Consider the following 20,547-nt stretch of genomic DNA (forward strand, 5'->3'; position numbering starts at 1 on the left):
CAGCTTCCTTCTGGGATGTATTTCTTACACTAACATGATAATAAAATATGTGTCATGTACTAAGCATATAATATATATACAGCAAAACAATTTCATGCATTACCCTTAAAATAATGTGAGACCCTAAGGGTGTGCTAAATGAAATGCAAATGTGAAGTGTCTGTGTACCTTACTTTGTTAGTGAAATTTTATTTGAAGGTCATGTCAAATAGCACACGTGGCAAAAAATGTTCCAGAAATATGAGAGAAAAATGATGAGAAAAGAGGCGCCTTTAGGTTCACCTATTCTGTGAATTAACACCATCTCTTTTAAAGCTAAGAATATTAAGAATATTAATATTTTTATTTATGTATGGTGACCATAGCTATTCGTTGAGATGAGTTTCTGATCATTATTATCTGGAAGACTTCCCCATTAAACAAAATAATGATGTGGTTAGGTCAGGCACCTAATGTGATAGGTGTGATTCAAAGTTTGATATATCATTCTTTTGGTTTTCTCCTGATGTCTGATTTTATATCTTTGCAAACCTAGGTTTATGAGAAACTACCTCAATATATGTCTATTACTCTAGTTTGATGGTTAATAGTATATCATTTCCCACTAAAACATTCATTATACACTTGAAATTTCTTCCTAAATAAGTATTTAATCCTTCCCATTTGCAATCCCACATTAATTAACATTTTGTTGTTGATAAAATAGTATTCTTAATTTTTATACTATTGCAAACCTTTTTCTTTTATCCATTTTAATACAATGGTGAGGGTCACAACAGCTATGAACCTCATGATGACAAACAACAATGGCAACTTATTACATTTGTTTATATTTTTGTGAGTATGAGTGAGGATAACGTGCCACAGTGCTTATGCAAGTGAGAAGAAAACTTTGAAGAACTGGTTCTCTCTGCCACCATACAGATCCTGTTGGGAGAGCTCAGAACAAAATGGAGAACTCCCTTTTTCCAGCAGGGCTTCCTCTTCTCTGACCTTCTCTGGGGAGGCTGTCCCCCAAACTTCAACCTGAGGAAGGTCATATAGCCCTTGACAAGCCTGCAGGTTTAATTTCCTCTTTCCCAATAAGAATCTGCCCAGTATGTACTAGGGATTCTGGCATGCTGCTCCAAATAAGAAGCCTTTACAGTACTTTAAACTCCAGCCAATGATTTTACATTCATCCTGAAAACTCCTTCCCCTCCATGGTTCATATATAGCCTTGTTCACTCTGAATAAAATGTATGTACACCAGCTGTTTCACTGACTATCGTCTAAGAGAGCTATTTCATTAAAAAGATCTATAATACTAAAATTCTCAAAGAAGGCCTTCTCTCCCCTACACTTACTCACAGTTGGACCCAGATCCTGCCAACACCACCCATTCTAGACTCCACTTCATCCTTCCAGCCCAGTATACAATGGTTCCTGGATACCCTGAGAGATGAAACAGGATGAGAAACCACAACTGGTTCCCAACACGGAAAACACAGATCCAAGGGTTGAATTCAGTTTATCATGTTTGACAACAAGCCCCCTTTACCCATCAAAATTTCAAGAGAAAAAATTATATTCACCAATCTCTTTGAGTTACCACCATTTCACAATATTAGTATTGTGATTTATGTAAAATAACCACAGCTGTCCTGAAATGAAGTTTTGATCATTACTCATCTGGCAGGCTTCCACATTAAGCAACACATTGATCTGGATAGGTCTCACTGTAAAACGATAGGCATTAGAGGAACTCTTAAAAAGACATGTTTCAGATAAAACATAAAGGACATTAGTTATGATTGATTTTCTTATAACCTTGCCAATATTGAACGTATAACTTTAAAATACAAGAAGCAACAAGAGTCCCAAGAGAAAGGAAGGATTTTGTAAGAAAACTTGTTTTTAGAAAGAAAATTATGTGAATGGACATGACAGACAAAAGAATTTAATATATATAGTCTTAGTAGTTTCTAGTTTACTGATTGCAAGTTTATTTTCTTTGTTTTTCAAATGAGAACTTTTATGTTAGTCTTTTGATTTTACACATAAAGTAGCTGAAACTAAAGAGCTTTTCATGATAGTTTTTTATGTTCCTTCCATAAAAAGCCAATCCTGAAAGCCCATCACTAATTTCTTAAACTCTGTGGGTATAACAAATGGACTAAATACTTTCTAATATTTGACTTTAAACATGATCTCTCTCTCTCCCTCCCTCCCTCCTTCCCTCTCTCTCTCTCTCTCTCTCTCTCTCTCTCTCTCTTTCTCTCTCTCTCTCATACACACACACACACACACACACATACACACAGAGAGAGTCAACCATACAAACATGAGCAGAACACATGCAGAAACACTGGAACATTTTACTTTAAACAGGTTTGTATCTATAAATACTTTTAATAAACACATTAATAGTGAATAACAGTAAGGAGATTTAACATTTGGAGAAGAGAACCAAACCAAGGTTGGACACTCAAATGTGCTTTGTTCATTTGAGAATAAAATTATGATGAACAATCATCAAAATAAAATGCTGAGGCCAGAGTATGTCACCAGATTCCCTGATACTGGTGTCATTGATGGCTGTGAGCTGTTGGGTGGGTGGTAGAAACAGAGCCCTGGTCCTCTGAAAAAATAGGAAGTACATTTAACATCTCTCTAGCTCCTCGAGTGGACTTTTCATGCAGACTACTGAATTTATCAGTATTTATTTATTTATTTATTCATTTAATGTATGTGAGTACACTGTCACTCTCTTTAGACACATCAGAAGAGAGCATTGGATCCCAATACAGATGGTTGTGAGCCACCATGTGGTTGCTAAGAATTGAGCTCAGGACCTCTGGAAGAGCAGTCAGTACTCTTAACTGCTGAGCCAACTCTCCAGCCCCGAATTTCTCAGTTTTTAAAGCATTTTCTTTTAGAGTCTCATCTTATTACTTATAAAAATGTGACTTATTTGGGTCACTGGATATACAAAATAACAAAAGAATATAAGCCGTTAGTTAAGAATAGACCTTAATAGGTTAATGTGGTGGTTATGACTATGAATGTGCCTAGTTTTCCTTTTATATTAAGCAGCTTTTAAAAATAAGTCTCTGGTAAAAATATATATATATAAATTTAAGATACAGAGCATGTGAGTGGGAGGTACATAGGAGGAGTTGAAGGGGAAAAGGGAATGAAAGAAAATATTCTAACTATATTTCAATTCTAAAAAATAAGTATTAAAAAGTAAGTCACTGGGAATCCCTCTCTTTTAGAAGAAACATGTTCAGCATCTCCTTGTATTTATTTTTAAGTAATTTAAAATGTAAGTTAGGACAAATTAAAAAGCTGCCCACTTTATGCTACCATTGTCTTCTTGTTCAAGACTCCCATCATCAGAAGTGACAAGAATCAGCCTACCAGATAATTTATTATAAGTCCAGTCTTTTAAAACTTGTTTACTATCTAAACATAGTCAATACCAGTCTTTGTTCAAACCAAGCCCTTAACTCTTTAACCCTATGCTGTGGATCTATCAGAAATATACTCCCTCTGAAGCACTTTGTGATCCCAACAGTCTTGATTCCTAACGATTGTTTTATTTCCAAACTATAAATATTGTTTTTTCTCTCCTTGGTGTGGAAAATTGGCTACTTTCATATTACATGCCTACTGAAGTAGGAAACTGCCGAATCAGGTAGGAAAACATCTGGCCATGAATAAATCAGCATTTGTCCAGTATTTCAAAGTGTGAAAATAGGCAGACAAGCACATATCCTAAGATCTCTGCTTTCTCCTGCTTCCCTGTAGAGAGATTGGAGCTAATATGGCTGCCACCACCATCTGTCTAAATACTAATGTTGTCTTGTATTAACACAGCAAAACTAGTGGAGGATAGAATTAAGTTTCTATGTGTACATTTCTTTACCAGATGCTTAGCAATATGAAACAATCCGTAAAGGCTCAAACCAATTAAGCTCATAACAAAGGAAACAATGAGAATTAAAAATCAACCAATTCAGAACAAGAAAAAGTCTTCTTCATAAGTCAATCTATGTAGTTTATGAATTATATATGTTTTCTAAAATTTTAAATAAGAATCACTACAGTTATACTGATAGTGAACTTATATCTCTATAATAATCTGCAACATTTTATGTCATCACTTATTAGAAAAAAACACATTAAATTCCCTGACATTACACTGTAATTTGGTTTGTTCTATTCTGTGTCCTCTCAAGAAATCTTAGAACAAGCTCCATACATACCCAGTAAGCAGAGAATGGATTAATTTTATGTTGGTGGTCAATGACAGTGTCATAGTGAATGCAACCTTTATTAAATTAGTCAGTGTGGCTGTTTGTAGTGCAAGCATGTTTACTACAAAAGTTTTCAACTTGAGGTCCGAATAAGAACCCAGTTTTCTGCATACTAGATAATGCTTGTGCCATCTGTGAATTCAAACTGATTAATAATTTAAATGAATCAACTATGTAGTGGTCATAAAAGAAAAAAGGAAGTATTTCTATCAGTTCTCAGAGAAAATGAAGAAAGCAACTGATTTACTAAGATTTTGCTTAACCAAAATTTTAAGTTTCTATTGGAAGTTATTCTTCTTGTAAACAAACTTTATTTGAGAAGTTCCTATGTAAGCTGATTTCATTTGACTTCTAAAATCCTGTGAATTTCTTAGCAATTTATAAGACACGGACTGCATGAATATTGACAGGTCTTGCTCTGTTAAATATGAAAATCACTTTAAAAACAAGATTCTGTTGAGATTTAATTGCTTTAAGTATTCATAGCATACATAAAGAGTGCTTAAGGTAGTAGTCATATGGCATTTGATAATATATTTAATATCTAATACATAATACATTTAATAGAGGAAAATATATACATGTACATTGACATATGTGTTCTTTGTGTTTACTATTTGCAAATTGGAATAAATATGACTGTTTAAAGGTGACAGAAATATCTACAACCACTCACATTACAAAAAGATATACAAAGTAATACATAAAAGTAAAAACTACATTTATTAGAATAAATATTTATTATTTATTAACTATATTTTAAGTGTATAAATGTTTAGATTAATAGCTCATGTATGAATTGATGACTTAATTGTTATTCAAAAAGAAAAACATGGAAGGAAGAAAATAAAGAAGATTGTGACTACCAGCAGAAAGAGAATGGTATTAAAAAAAAATCCTCATTACAATATAGTTGTTAGATCATTGAATTTGAGTTTGGGCTCCATTGAGCCTTGCCACTAATTTATCTGAGAAATGTTTCTATTTACAATTGAACATAAAGTGTATCTTTCTTTGTTAAATATAACATAACAAGAATGATAAATGACAGAAAATCAATGCATAAGGGACTACGACTGTCAAGGTATTTCTCTTAAATACTGGATTCAATGGAATGAGGAGACCCACAGTGATCTGGGACTCTAGCCCATCACTCATATATATGATGCCAGAAGTCTTGACCAGTTACAGACTATGTCACCGATCCAAACCATATTCATCTGAATGCTGCCCTGTGGCTCCAGCAATGGAGACTTTGTATCTTCAAGCTAGTCATGCCTCAGGATATATTATTTTGTTTGCCTATTCAGTTTTATAAGGAGACTTCTCAAAACACACATGCTTCTTAGAACATATTTTTCAAGATAGATGTTTTCCTTCTTACACAAGAAGGAAGATAATTTGTAACCATCCCTTATTTAAAAGTACCTTTAAAATTAGCCATAGGCTCATGCACTCTTACTAAATTAAATTAAGAATGTATTATTGTTTTCTAGCCTCTCATTAGATTGAAGTGAGAAAATGTAATTTCCTGATCAATTCTTGTACACTAATTTGTAAGAAATGAACTGAATTTCCATCATGCTAACTGACTCTTTACTTCTTATTAAATAAGGAATATAAAATCCAGTCAACATTTCTAAAGAATATTTGAAAACAATTAATAACAATAAGGGGCAGAATAGGTCAGAGGCCTAGGAAATAATTTAAAATATAAAAATTAATGAGAATTGTTGGTTTTGTTGTTTTAACAGTTTCTACTATAAGTGAATATTCAGTTTGAATTGAAAAAGAAGGTGATGCTTTCCGGGTTATGGAATACAGTCATAAAATGGGAAACATATGATCATTTAATGATCAATATTTGATTAGTGGATTTATTACATGCATTTTATTTCACCACAATAAAATCATTCATTCCAGACTAATCATTAGATACAACAGGAAGCTTGAGAGTGTTTGATTTAAGATATTGATTGTGAATATAGGTGTGATATGAAGAGCCTCAAGAAATTATTTCCAGGTGACACAGGAATTCTCTTTTCTGTGTTTGTGTTTTTTCAATGAAACTGAAACTCATACAAACCTATAAGAATTCAAAAATTATTAAATGTACCCATCTGCCCATAACTTCATTCTCCCATTCTTCCATCCTTGATCTTACTTTCCTGGCTTTCAATCCCATTGTTCTTAGCTGGTTTATTACTTCTTTGGCTGTAGAATGGCCAGGCCCAACCCTTTAAACACTGCTCCTTCAATTTCTAAAGTAGAATGCTCACATCATTTGATGTTCTTCCCTTGACCTGCAAAGGCCTGTAGGAAAGGTATCTGGATCTATCTGGCAGTATATTCAACCTCAGCTCTAAGTATGTTCTATATTAACTCAATTTTATCATGTGAGTTGCCTAGTGAAATTAGACCGCTTATTGGGACTAAATCATCTACTACTTCCTGCAGTTGTGATAAATAAAACGTTTTCACCAGGGTAAGCAAACCATCCCCATGAAGGCATAAAGAGTGTAAGAATAGGAAGGCATATTGATTTTATAAATTCTATCTTGCTGACTAGTCGTGGTATTTGTGAAGCTTTGTACATGCTGTAAGAAACAAGAAACGTAAGGCATTCTTACTAAATGTACAATATAGGGATGAATCTGAGTAACGTGGACACACAACAAGGGGACACAAGAATTAATGATTTCACAATATGCTTCCGACGTTGAAAAATCAGTAGTTTGTGTAGAGAATGTGGTATTCAGGTAGATGTTCAGGAAAGGCAGGAGTCCACCAGGCCAACAGGAGAGGTAGATTAAAGTGAATAATCAGAGCCAACAATGGAAATGCCTCCCAAGATAGCTTACTCACAATGTGAACTGAGATTATCTCGAATCTGACAGAGGTCTTTTGATGGGTGTTGGCCCTTGGCGCCATTTTATTTCTGATGATGTATGCTATGAGTGTGGCTCTATCAGCGTGTACCTATCATGTATGTGGCTTTTGATTTTTTTCTTTGATTTTCTTAGAACTCAAAAGAAAAAATAATTAAGTACTTGAAATGTGTTTTTAATAAAAGGAAAGGCCATACAGGGATAATGACTGCATCACCTGGTTCTCGTTCACTTGTTTTTATATAAAAGACTCTCCACCAGTCGTAATAGGGACTGTAGAATGAGAAATAAGGAACCGTTGACTAGTTCAACAATTGTCCCACAGCATTTCTGATGGACAACGTCTGATATAATTTATCACAGAACTCAGTATCGCAAAATCTGAACTTTTATTGAACATTTATGATTTCTTATCCTGCCAAGGAAAACAGCCTAAGTAACAACCTTGGTAGAAGAGTTAATGATTTCAACAACGAGCAAAAAATGTTTAAATTTTTTGTTTTGCAATCTTGAATACAAGTTGACATGCAAGTTTTGATGATGTAGGAACTAACATCACAATACAAACAGGATTAGTGTAGGAAGAAACCTACGGGCATCCCTGCTTAGATGTGCGCTATTAGTTATTAATCTTTGAAAATTTGTATTTACTTTTCAGAATATTATGAAGCAATATTTCCTCCCCAGAAAGTAATCATAAATTTTGATATAAAACTTCAAAGTACTTCCGACCTTCTGAAGCTTTTCCATGGCCTTCCCAGGCACCCATGTTGCTCAGATTATAAAGCCCAAAAGCAAAATATTACGGGACTGACTACATCGCTTCAGTGGCCTAATAAGAACCAGTGGCACAAAACCCATGAGGCAGCAAAGATGCAGAGACCTTCGCAAATAAGCCAAATTGTTTCCACTCGTGTGTAGTCAAGAGCTTAGCTGTCAATTGCTATTAGAGCAATTCAGATTTGATTCATTTTATTTGACGAAAAATCATTTTATACGTATTTAAAAGGGATAAGATAGAAAAATAGAAACATCTTTCAGGTGACGTTAGAAAGAGTTCAAGGCTTATCATAAGCGTTTAATATGTAGAGTAGCGATTTAGCCCCCATAACTTCACAGTTTAGTTTTTTTTCATGATAGGATATGGAATTATACTATATTTGAGACCTGCTGTTGTTAAATTCTGTATTTTCAAGTAGTTCATTTAAATCTAATAAATTAAGACAACGTTTTTGAACAATTAGAGTGGGTCCGATTATTCCCAGAGTAATTAACATGTTTTCAGGAAGTGAGCCCTAGCTAGATGTGCTTGAATTGCTAAATGGCTGAATTTGCAAAAGTGGGCGATAATTAAACCGTTACGCTTACGCTCGGCTCTTACTAAATATTAATGACTTCTCCATGAATCAGAGGATTTTCTACAAGAGAGCTTCTGATCGGGTTGTCTGAATGATGAATCATCTGCCCTGTGGTGGTCTCCCTCAGCTCCACAGAACTCATAGGCTCAGAACCAGGAAATTTAACTGTGGTTGACTGTGTTGGAGTTGGCTTTTACCTAAGAACTTAAAAAGGAGCTTTCAATATTGATATCACTGTGTTTTAGCCTAAAGGAACAAAACGTTTCCCTAAGGTAAAAATCTTGACATTAAAAAAACAGTAAAACCTAAAAATCAAAATCACGCCGCTCGGCCAAGACTCCAGTCATCTGAAGGCGCTCGCCCCTGGTGTGGCTTCGGATCCGGCTGCACACATGCCAGAACCCAAGCTCAGGAAAGCATCTGGGCAGCAGAAGCTGCTCTGTGTAGCCCCTCCACCCTTCTCTTTGTTTGTTTTCTTAGCAAATGTTAGGCACCAAAGAGACAAACAGGGGTAAATGGCTTACTCATTTCCCATCTGGTTCTCTGGCAGAAACAAAAGCCGGACCAAAAGCATCCGTTTGTAAGGTCCTGAGGAGCCCACTCTCGCATCCTCCTATCTGCACACAAAGTTTTCCACCAGTAGAGAATGATGTAGTGATAGGTTGTAAGTTATAAAACACAGCACTCTTTCTCAATCCCCAGTGATTAACACTATTTGTGAGACGTTAGTCTCAGCTTTTCTTCACAGGACTATATTTTAACAAATCTAAGGCATAGAGTCAAACTACTTGAAGGTGCTGAAATGAAACAGTCTGACGTATATATTAGTTACGTTCTGATAGGGAAAATGCGGTTGTGTTAAAATACATTTTTCTGGAAATAACTGAAAATGGATGGATAGGGCCTCCCTGGCCCTAGGCCAGATATATAAAAAGAGATAGAAAGACAGATGGATGGGTAGGACAGATGGAAGAAAGGAAAATGGAGAGGGAGAAAGGTTAAAAGGAAAGAGGTATGGAGGAGATGAGAAAGGAAGAAGAGGATGAAGAGCAAGAGGAAGAAGAGGGGCAGGCAGGACTCAAGCATTTGTGTCACCATTCTCAGTAACATACATGTAAAATATCAAGTGGGTTTTTATACCCAATGGTAGCACCATTGGAACCCCATGGATACCCAGTGACTACAGCACTGTCCTAACTCCATTCATACCCAGTGACTGACAGCACTCTTACATCACCACATAAAACAGTTTCGGTGTCTAATATTTTCATGGAGAGCAGGGACATAGCAAAGAAGGAACAAGGAAAAGGATGGAACAATGGAAAAAAATCTAAATTAACATACGGTATGTAACAATTCACATTCTTTTGCATTCAGACAACTGTCCATTTCAGACAGAAACCAAGAAACCCTAAGAAAATGGAAGCTACCTTCCAGGCCTATAAAAAGTGAACAATAGGGAGAGGATGTGAATGACTGTGTTAGAGACATACAGGTTGCTATTTGTCAATGAGATTATAGCTTCAATTTCAGGAGAATATGTGAAACTACAGGTTGAGAACAATATCTAAACAACAACAACAACAAACTGGTTATTTAAATAGTAAAGATTAATAAAATAAAGCAAAACATTCACATCCTCATGAAGGAAGAATTTCCATTAAGAGGTGCATTTCTGGGTCTGGAAAGATGATTCAGTGGTTAAGAACATGTACCGTATCACAGAAACCTGAATTTGCTTCCCCTACCCAGGTCTGATGGATCAGAACTTCCGTCAGCACAGTTCTATCAGATCAAAGCCCTCTTGTGACTTCCTCAGACACGACACTTAGATGCACAAATCATAATAAGACATACATGAATCGCATAATTAAAATTTAAATACATGAATAAATAGAAGTGTATTTCTGAGCGTGAACCTCTGTTAATGCTTTCAATTGGCTTAATAAGCACTGTCATATATTGATAGATTGTAAACTCATTTTTGTACATTTTTACCCTTCTCTGCCAAGAATTCAGAAAAGCAGGAGCTGTATATTTGTGTTGTCTGCTTAGATTAAACTCAGAGATGTCAATTCATTTCTGTCATTTTAGCTTTTTCTTTCTATTCTTATTCTCAAAGTGTTTTCAAACAAATTGTAGATCTTACCAGTTATACTATGACAGAATTGCATTTTCATGTCCACTGCTAATGCCATCATCACTCTAAATAAAATGTTTTCTTCTACTCTTCTCATTCCCTACCTGATTAACTATGATTGATTGTTTCAAATAAGTATCCAAATAATATGCTCATATTACATGTGCTGTGCCTGTATTAAGCAGTTCAAGCTCTTAAGTCCACCACCCCTTTCTTTCCCTGTACCGCTGATATGTTGCCAGTTCATCAATGTCACCATTGATAGTGGCTGCTTCCCCCTTAACCATAAAGGATGTAAGAAGCCATCATATTTAGAAATCTAGAGTTGCATTATTTTATAGCGCTGTCACTACTTTTGTTTTAGAGATGAGGACATTGGGTTACAAAGAGCTTATTTTCCTAGGATGACACAACAAAGCCTGGGACTATGAATAGTCAGACAAGTCTGGTACTGCCATACCATATGTATGAATGCAGTTGGGTAGTCACTGACTTTTTGTGATGTCACAGAAGGATTTTGAAACTGTTTGTATCTTAGACCCATGTGTGATTTTCATAGATTTGTGCAACGCAGATACATATTCATTGTTAACTATGTGTGTGATTATCTCTTTTGCTATGAGCAGGTCATCAGAAGCCTTGGCCCTTTGGAACTGGTCCTCAACACTCCTAGTCATCACAGAGTTCATCATGGTAAGGCAGTTCTGTTGCTTCTTCTTCATTTTTAATTAAAATAGTGTTACATTTGTGCTACTTTAGTAATAAAAACACACCTTACACTATTACAGGACACTATATAAATAAGTACTGCTTCTCCTTTTATATTCAGAGAAGCCTCAGCTTGAAGGCATGGACCAGTAGACCTGACATTCTCAACTTCTTTCCATCTTTTCTAATTGTGGTTGAGAAGAGTGCCAAATAGCTAGAGAGGAGCTTACAGGAGCCCTCTGTGGGGTACTCCAACACAGTGCTAAGCATCTGCCCTGTCCACACTGAAATTGCTAGTATTGAAAACTATTGTGATTTTTAAAGGAATTTTACTTTTTAAACATGTACACTACAGGAAATGAACCATAAGAAGCCAATTACCTTATTAGAAAAAAATACAAGGTTATATATATATATATAATTTGAAAAGAATCTAGTAACCAACACTTCCCTCTCCTGTCTCACTTCAGTAAGGATCTCAGCATGAGCTGCACTGGCTGGATAGAAAAGATTCCATGTGACTAGTACCAAGGCATAAAGACACCATGTTTAGTTAAAATCAAAATGCATTTTATTTGGGCAGCACAAGAATAATTAAGAACATGCATTATTTCTAATGGAAAAATAAAAGAGAACTTGGAATTTGTATGAGCTCTAGCATACATGAGTACAAAATAGACTTTTCAAGTAATGAGACCCAGGCAACAGCAAGATTATCCAAGCCACTTCCATATACACTGCATGAATAAATCTTAGGGGCATAATGCTGGGGGCACTGGACAAAGCAGTGAATGGTGACCTTCTGTTCCTCTTAGTCCCTGCCTTCACAGGTAGTATTAGAACACTACAGTATGGTCTTTCCCAAGGGAAATGCACCCTTTCTCCTGCTGGGGGCAACAGCACCATCAAAGAAGATGGGACAAGCTCTTTCAACCTCAGTCCTATCCCCTCTCCTGGGAGCAGTTAGCAAAGGAGTGTAAGATTCTTATGGATTCCTCTACATAAACAGGAAAATCTGCAAAGAGGAATCCACACTGTAAAAAACAAACAGCTGGGAGTTTCTTCTTTACCTCAGTTTTCCACTTCCCCAGACTTCAGTCAGACATGCTTAGCATCACACTTTGTGGTGAAAGCTGACCTGGGCACTGTAGTGAGCTTAGCAGAGTCCCTGATCTATGTCCAGTTGATGCCTTCTGTACACTCTTCTGATTGTAATTACTGTCATGTCTTCAGATATTACCACTCATCTCTTTAGGGGAAAATCACTTTCTTACCTAGTGGAGAGCCATGTTTATGAACTTTCTACTCTGTTTGCAGGGAATTTGCTTTATTTATGAATCAACTGAATACATGCATGCACAGAAAGTGAGTCCATGAATACAGACACATGGCTTAGTAGATTAAAACTCTTCCCTTCAGTTGTATCAAAGTTTGTGTCATTATGGATATCTAAGTTTTAAAAATACAAAATTTAAGAAAAGTTGCCAGTTACATTAAGTTTAAATTGTAATTTAGATATTTTGGAGCTGTGAAATTAACATATTGCTAAAAGTTCTCATTCCAAGTGTAGTTTAATTTTTAAATATGTCTTTTATTATTAAAATGGTCAAATACTACTCTAATTTTCTTTATGATACAACAGCAAAGAAAATAAATAAAATACATAGCATCATAAAATAAAACCTAATATATATATATTTCCTTTTAAAATTTATTTTGTTATAATTTTGTGTATATGAGTACTTTCGCCTGCATGTGTACCTGTATACCACATGTCTGCACTCCCCTCTGAGGCCAGAAGCATGTATCAGATGTCCTCGAATGGCACTTGCTGTCATGAGACACTATGGGTGCTGCGGATTGAATCTCAGGACTGTACAAGCAGCCAGTGCTCTTAGCAGCAGTGCAACCATTGCTCCGGGCCCCAAATACACTTATTACCATCTTACTCCCTTTTTACTTCAGCTGAACAATGTGATAATTAATTATTTCTTAGTAGTTTTCATGAAACTAGTTATGTGACTATATGTAGCTATTTAGCTAAAACATTGGGAAAATGAGCATATGTTTAAAAAATGATCTCTTTAATAAAAATAATTACAAAATAATTAAAATGAAACTACAGCTCATAAATAAGTTTTGTCATTGTCAGTGGTACAATTTTTTTAATTTTTGTGATCATAATATAATTAAAATATGTACATTTCCTTTTTCCTCCTCTAAGCCCTCACACATATCCCTCCCCATTTTATTTCATATTCAGGGTCCCTTTTCTCACTAATTGTTATTGCTTGTGTATATAATTGATACATACACACACAGACACACACAATCTCAAATTTGACTTGTTCATCCCTGTACAAAACTACGTATATGTACATCTTCAGAGTTGGCTCTTTAATATTAAATAACCAGTTGTTGTGATCTTCCCTGGGAGAGTCCACCTTTTCCCTCTCAACTTTCCTCAGTTACTTAGGTTGAGGAGAAGAAGATACTCTTAAAACCATTTTATTGCTGGGATTCTTCTTGCACATTCTAAAACAAGAAAAACAGATATTTCAAAAGCTCAATTTTATCTATTTAAAAAATTTACTTCTACTGTTTTGTCTCGCAGGCAGAAATCGTTACTGCATAGATAAAAACTATGCTGGCACTCTTATTATTTGGGATAGAATATTTGGTAAGTAAAGCGTACAAGCATCATAATAGTTAATTAGCTGCTTTGGAAATGATGGAAAGTCAGTCATCATATTTTAAGCATATGATAAACATATCATATGTTTGTCTTCCAGGGACATTCGAAGCAGAGAATGACCAGGTCATATATGGTCTAACCCATCCCATTGGAACATTTGAGCCATTCAAAGTGCAGGTAATTCATTCAGCCTTGATATTTCTGAATGCATATAGTTTCACAAATAGAATATTTAAATGGGAAATGGCCATTGTACGTGGAAGCACTTCACATTGCTGTGTAAAATGTTTTTACATACAAATGAATTTGAAAACAACTTAGTGGTTAAGTGACAACTTGAGGCAGATTGGTAAAATCCGTTAAAACTTATTATGAGAATTTTCAAATGTGTCTAATACTTCAAATGCAGCAAAAGTGCCTCTCTAGCAAACATGTTCTTTCTCAGAATAGACCTGAAATATATTCATTTATTCAGGAGTAGTGGTAAGACATATAATTAAGGCTGAACCCCTAGTATGAAAAATATTTGCTTTCAGCCTTCAAACTCTGGTTAGAAATTCAACATGAGGCCTTTGCCGTTCTCATCTTAGAACTGGGTGTCAAGGAGCATTATACATCAGTTAGGTCCACATATTACCTCTCCTGCTAAGAGCAGACCAATTTTCTGTTACACATGTGGTATTGCTTGCTTGCTGGCCTTAGTGGTTGGCACTAAAGAAATGAAGAATATCTGCCAAGTTCTGACAAGTCAGCATCAGACTGCCCCAAAGGCTCCTGGGGTTAAGAAATCACAAAAGGTAACAGTGTTCTACAAGCTGTGATGGTCATCCTGTGACAACTCTGTGCACTGGATTGGTTGTGACACCCCGGAAGTAACACATTACAGGCTCCTGTTGGGCGTGTTTTGCAAACCTATTTAAGTTTGCACAGAGCATTGAGACCAAAGGAAGATCATCACCTATTGAACCTCTGCTAAGTCAAGTACCCGCAAACACAAAACGGTTCCTTCACCATCAGTAATAACTTATGAATCAGTGTCTCTTTTATTTCTATTTTCTAACACAGGAAACACAGGTTCAGAGCACTTACATAATTCCAAGTTTAATTGTCAGCTGCTAATCTAACCTAGCAAACCAAGACCCAGACACATTAACTCATTTACAACCTCCTTGCTTTACTCTGGCTTCACACACCAGCTGTGGTCAATTGCTCTCCGTCCTCTATTGAAAGCCATTTCTGTGTATCCACAACTGAAAAGCAAAATGCTGATGTTTATCTTCTTGAACTTTTGTACTACATAGTACTCCTTCCATCTTAACCCAGGCAGTCTGTACTCAGATCAGGGGACGTTTCTTGGGAGACAAAATAAATACATTAGGATATTGACAACCAGCTGTCTTAAATTGAAACCAAATTAGAAAATTTACAGGAAAGCCCCCCGTTTGCTTCCATGTACATTTTCTCCTTAATATGAATAAATAGAGAAAAATGTAAAATCCTGCTTCATTTCTCCAGGAAGAGCTTTACAAACCTGATGCCAAAGTGACTCATATGATCATCTTTGTGAAGCACAGATTTGGTTCAGCAGGACGTGGACTTAGTTTGGAATAGATTATAGGTGATGTTAATGTTATTGATGAATTCATAACACTTTGAGGAGAAAGTCTTTGAGGAATATATTGGTTTTGTTTGTTTAATTTTTGAGGATACTGTGTTCATACCAGAAAAAAAGATCAATGAGTGGATATTGTAAGCACTACATATGCATAGGCAAATGAATGACTGGGGATTCACTAAGTTTCAGCATGAGACAATGGCAGGCATTCTTTAGCTACTGCTCATTTAAGGCAAGTATTAAGCCTCTAGGTATCTACCTTCAAAAACGTTTTCTTCACCATAGTAGTTGTCACCTGTGGGACTATGGTTTATGTTCCTATGTGCTCATTTTACTGAGAAATGCCAAGTTGGCAAATTATGATAGTTAAGAAATTTTAACACACAAAGTATTTACTTTCACTGACATCTCTTTGCGTGAAGCTAAATTATTTATTTACTTTTCGTGACATCCCTTTGTATGAAGCTAAATTGCTTATATAGGATCCTAAAGGAACCTAGAATTTGCTCTAGTACATACAAGGCTATGGCTGCTATTGTTACATATAGAATACTCACTCTGTTCTCTTTAGAAGATCCATGTTTCAGGGGATTAGTAACTAAGTAAGTCAGGGAAATGTCTTTATGCTATTGTGATATATTGTTCATGGGTAGTATCTAGATGTGTACAAATAAAATTGAAGTACATTTTCAAAATAACCAAATGATTCAGTATTTTAATGTGTGTTGGAAGTTCTAAACGTACCAATCTTCTGTCTTACCAGTAGTGAAAATCCCCAGGCTAAGCTTCCTTTTAACATCTGCCTCATCTTCAGAAACTTCTCCACTGAGTCCTCATTTTGATTTTTGGAATAGTTCAAGCAATCATAAAATCCATTTTTCTAATCTTAACAATTTAAATTCACCCAGGGACTGCTAAAATATCAGCAAGACCACAAATTCTGAGAGCAAATGTTTTTCACTCCATTAATGCATTTCTGTACTTTAAAAAAAAAAATCTCACATTTAGAGTCTGGAGCTGATGCCCAAACCCTAGGAATATATCCAATCCTATGGTGCCTGCGTGAAATGTTCTTATAGTTAAAATTTATTGAGCACTTATGTGTGGGTATGTTTTTAACTTCTGGGTATCAAGTAAATGCTATTTAAAGAATGAGTATTCCTGCTAGAACTTTCAATGTAAAGGTCTCTGTCAGGCATCACATTTTTCCTTTCTTGTGATAGAGTGAGTAATTTAGTACTTGGACCTCTATAATCTGAAATGTTTGTGAATATATTTTGTTAAGATCATGTTATTAACTTAATAAATTACTGTTTTAAAAATATTTGAACTGATAATCATTCTTGTGCTGGCTCCATGTTCAACTGTAATATCCATACAGCAATGTCAGAAACGGAGTCAGTAGACATGGTTATTACTTTCATAGACTGCTAGTTAATTTTTTTGAAGCAGCCTCACAGCTTGTTTACACTACCTTGATGACTTGTAACCAATTATATTCTTTTCATTTCAAACTTATAATTTCATTCAATTTTGAAGACATTGATGAGAACAGATCAATGAAATACAGGATGTATAGAATTAACTAAAATACAGAGTATGATAATATATCAATATATTATCTTCTCATATGTCTATTACTGAGAATATGTAAATTACACTGAATATACTAATAGGGTATATAATTAGCTATTTTAATTCTTTTTATGTTTGTCTTAATTTGAATTAACTATTTTTTTTCAAGTTTCACCATTTACTCTATATATGGACTACATTCTGGGCCACACCTGGATTCTGCCATAAGTTTTCTGTCCTATTTAAAGGACCAGGATGGGGTCCAGGCAAACCAAGACTTGGCCTGAGTGAAGAAATTCCAGAGGTAAGTATCGTATATAGGATAAGAGGTGGTAAGGCTAGATATGTGAGATGTGTGGCTAGTTTGCCTCTCCATGTGCTATATTCATGTGAAACTATAAAATGCTATTACCTAGGGTGATGTATATGGATAGCTTACTGAGAGAACACCACCATGAAGGCAGAAGGCAGATTAAGAGGGGCATTGCCTACTAGGTGGGCATTGGTTAATTACAGGAAGTACAATTTAGGAAGTAGAACAATTGAAACTAGTTTCAGAATCATTTAAACCTACAGCAAGAACTTCCTTTGGTATGTTTATCCTCCATGCAGAGACCTAGAACCTGAGAGATGGAAAGACCTTTGGAAATCAGGTCTAGTCTTATGACATAGTCTTAGTCATTATGACAAAATGACTGGAAAGAGAAACTGACAAAATCATGTTGCTTTGACTCATCTTTCTCACAGTGTGAATTTTATGAAGAGAGATGAGCTATGGAATTGAGTAAAGGAAACTGTCTTTCTTGTCTTCCTAGGTTACAGGAGAGGAAGTCCCCTTCTCGTCAGGAGCATCTCAGCTCTTGAAGATATACACTGTCCTCCAGTTTGTAGTAATGCTGGCATTTTATGAAGAGACCTTTGCAAATACAGCGGTAGGTAGCATCTATTTTAAGATAGTATCTGATAATAAGTAATACAAGTATTTTTTTCTTAATTAAGATAAACTCTTCCCTTGTGACTATGCTCTATTTTTCTTCATAATTGCTTTCAGTTTGGGGGGACATGATGCATTTTAATAAACAGGTAAGTTAATTTCCTCAAGCGTATTAAATGTAAATAAGTTAGTTGTATTAAACTGGCGTTGTATACCATATATATCAAATGTATTTTCACCAAATCTAAATGATAAAGTATTACTTACCATAGTTTTGTAATATTTTGAAATAAAGACTTCAAAAGTCAGAAAAAAATGTTTTTCTATCAATTTCAAGATACTTCATATATTTAAGATACTTCATATATTATTTAAGATATTTAAACAATATCTTGAAAATTGAGTTTGGAAAATTTGCACTGCAAAGTTGTAGTTTTTCCTATTTTCCTTCCTAAGATGTACATAATAACTGAACTAGGGGAAATTTAAATGTAAGTGTGCTAACAGGTACAGTTTATATTATAATTAATTAACATTACCTATACTGGCTGTGTTCCAAAGAAGGCAAAAGTAGCAAAAAGCATGAAAATGGACTGTAAATGGAGAAAAATGATAAATATCTCAACTATTTTTCCTTGTTTTGTGGACTTGTTTATAATATATTTTCCATAAAAGTATAGAAGTCTAAAAAGGTAGATAAAAGCGATGTTATCTAAATTAATAGCAGATAAACTACAAGGTACAATTGTAAGATAGAAAGATCATCGAATTGGTCCTTTTTCCAAAGTAAAATGTGAATCTCAGAGTTGGGAATTTTGAGGATGTCACGGTTGCTCTAAAAATAATGGCTCTGCCTCAACGAAATGGAGGCTGTTTCTGTTCCGTGCAGCGCCGTAGTTTTACACAGTTCCATTTTAGGGTGTGCAGAGCATCTACAACTAGTCTACTAAATGTAAAAAAAAAAAAATATCTCCTGGAATGCACAAAAGAGTTAGCAGAAAATACAGATTCTCTAAGATGCTATCAATGTTGAGAAAGCACGATGAGAAAGCAGCGCTTTGGGGCCTAGCTGACTCAGATCTACGGCACTTGTCGTTCCTTATGTACTGATGAGACAAGGCTAAGGGTCTGCTTCAGTCAGACAACACACTTTGGATAAAGTAATTAAATTCAAAATAAAATTCAAAACATTTTCAGGAAAACTAGAATAAAGCACTAATACAGAAAAAAATATTCAGAGAAGATCTGATGTAGTCTTCCACTTAGCTTTGAGGAAGCAGTGGGAAAATAGATTCTTGAAAATCTGTGAATTTCTTTCTTTTTACTTTTAGTTTATTTTTGAGATTGTAATTCAATTACAACTTTCCCCCCTTCCCTTTCCTCTCTCCAAAACATTCCATAAAATCCTCTCCATTATATTTCAAAATTATGTGCTCTCTTTTCATTAACTGTTATTGCTTATTTCTGCCTATATATGAATGTACTTATGTATATACACATATTCCTAAATATAGCCTAATGAGCCATTTAAAGTTACTTGAATATATGCTTTAAAGGCTAATCATTTTTCAGAATTTTAACTCTCTTGTTTTCACACAGGACTGGGTTGAAATTTATACTAACAATGGGTTGAATAAGTGCCAGATAAGGAGCAAAAGAAGTCATTAAAAAGTCTAGGCAAAAACTCATGTCAGGAATGGAAGAAGAAATCCAGTAGGAGAAAAAGGATCCCAAGAGCAGGCAAAAGAGTCAGGAGTACTCCTCACTCCCACTGTTAGGAGTTGGCATAAGAACTCCAAACTGAACAACTGCAGCATGTATGCAAAAGACATAGTACAGATCCATATTAGCTCAGTGATTGCCCCTTCTGTCTCTGTGGGATCCTATGATACCTGATTGAAACTAAAGTATACTGAACTCATCTGAAAATCACCTAAGTAGCTGAAACAAATTATGTGTGCTGAGAACTAGATATACTGGTTATTGTTAGTAATGTCATTATCATTAAATAATTATGTATTAATGGAATATTTCTCTGGAACAAATCTGTAGGGTCTACATAATTTAGATATTGAATTAGAATTATACAATTCTACATGCGAAATAGATTCTTGAATATGGTGAGCAGAATTCCTTGGTTTTATGATAGAAATTCTATCCAGGTGAACTTACTGATTTACACAGTTGAGCCTTTAGGATGGTTATCTCCTCAGTTTTCCTTCCATTGGAAATCTCACTTTCTTGTAGCTACACTTCTCTCTATGCTGAGTCTCCTGCATGAGCCAAGATGGCTACCAGACACTCTGGTTTTAAATACTGGCATACAAAGAACT

At 35.2% G+C, this 20,547-nt stretch overlaps 1 protein-coding gene across 4 annotated transcripts in view; it reads left to right on the forward strand.

Moving 5' to 3' along the window:
• Window positions 1-20,547, forward strand: part of Agmo (alkylglycerol monooxygenase) — a 309,056-nt gene that overhangs the window by 132,696 nt on the left and 155,813 nt on the right. For 3 of the 4 annotated variants that reach the window (XM_028768813.1, XM_028768814.1, XM_028768816.1), the window contains exons 6-10: window positions 11,314-11,380; window positions 14,010-14,075; window positions 14,188-14,267; window positions 17,450-17,584; window positions 18,096-18,212. In XM_028768813.1, coding sequence (XP_028624646.1) covers window positions 11,314-11,380; window positions 14,010-14,075; window positions 14,188-14,267; window positions 17,450-17,584; window positions 18,096-18,212 — 465 coding nt within the window. The remainder of the gene's footprint in view (window positions 1-11,313; window positions 11,381-14,009; window positions 14,076-14,187; window positions 14,268-17,449; window positions 17,585-18,095; window positions 18,213-20,547) is intronic. The other variant, XM_028768815.1, reaches the window with a different exon arrangement.

This window comes from Grammomys surdaster, unplaced genomic scaffold (genome assembly GCF_004785775.1).
Source record: "Grammomys surdaster isolate TR1022 unplaced genomic scaffold, NIH_TR_1.0 188, whole genome shotgun sequence".
NCBI classification, from domain to species: Eukaryota; Metazoa; Chordata; class Mammalia; order Rodentia; family Muridae; genus Grammomys; species Grammomys surdaster.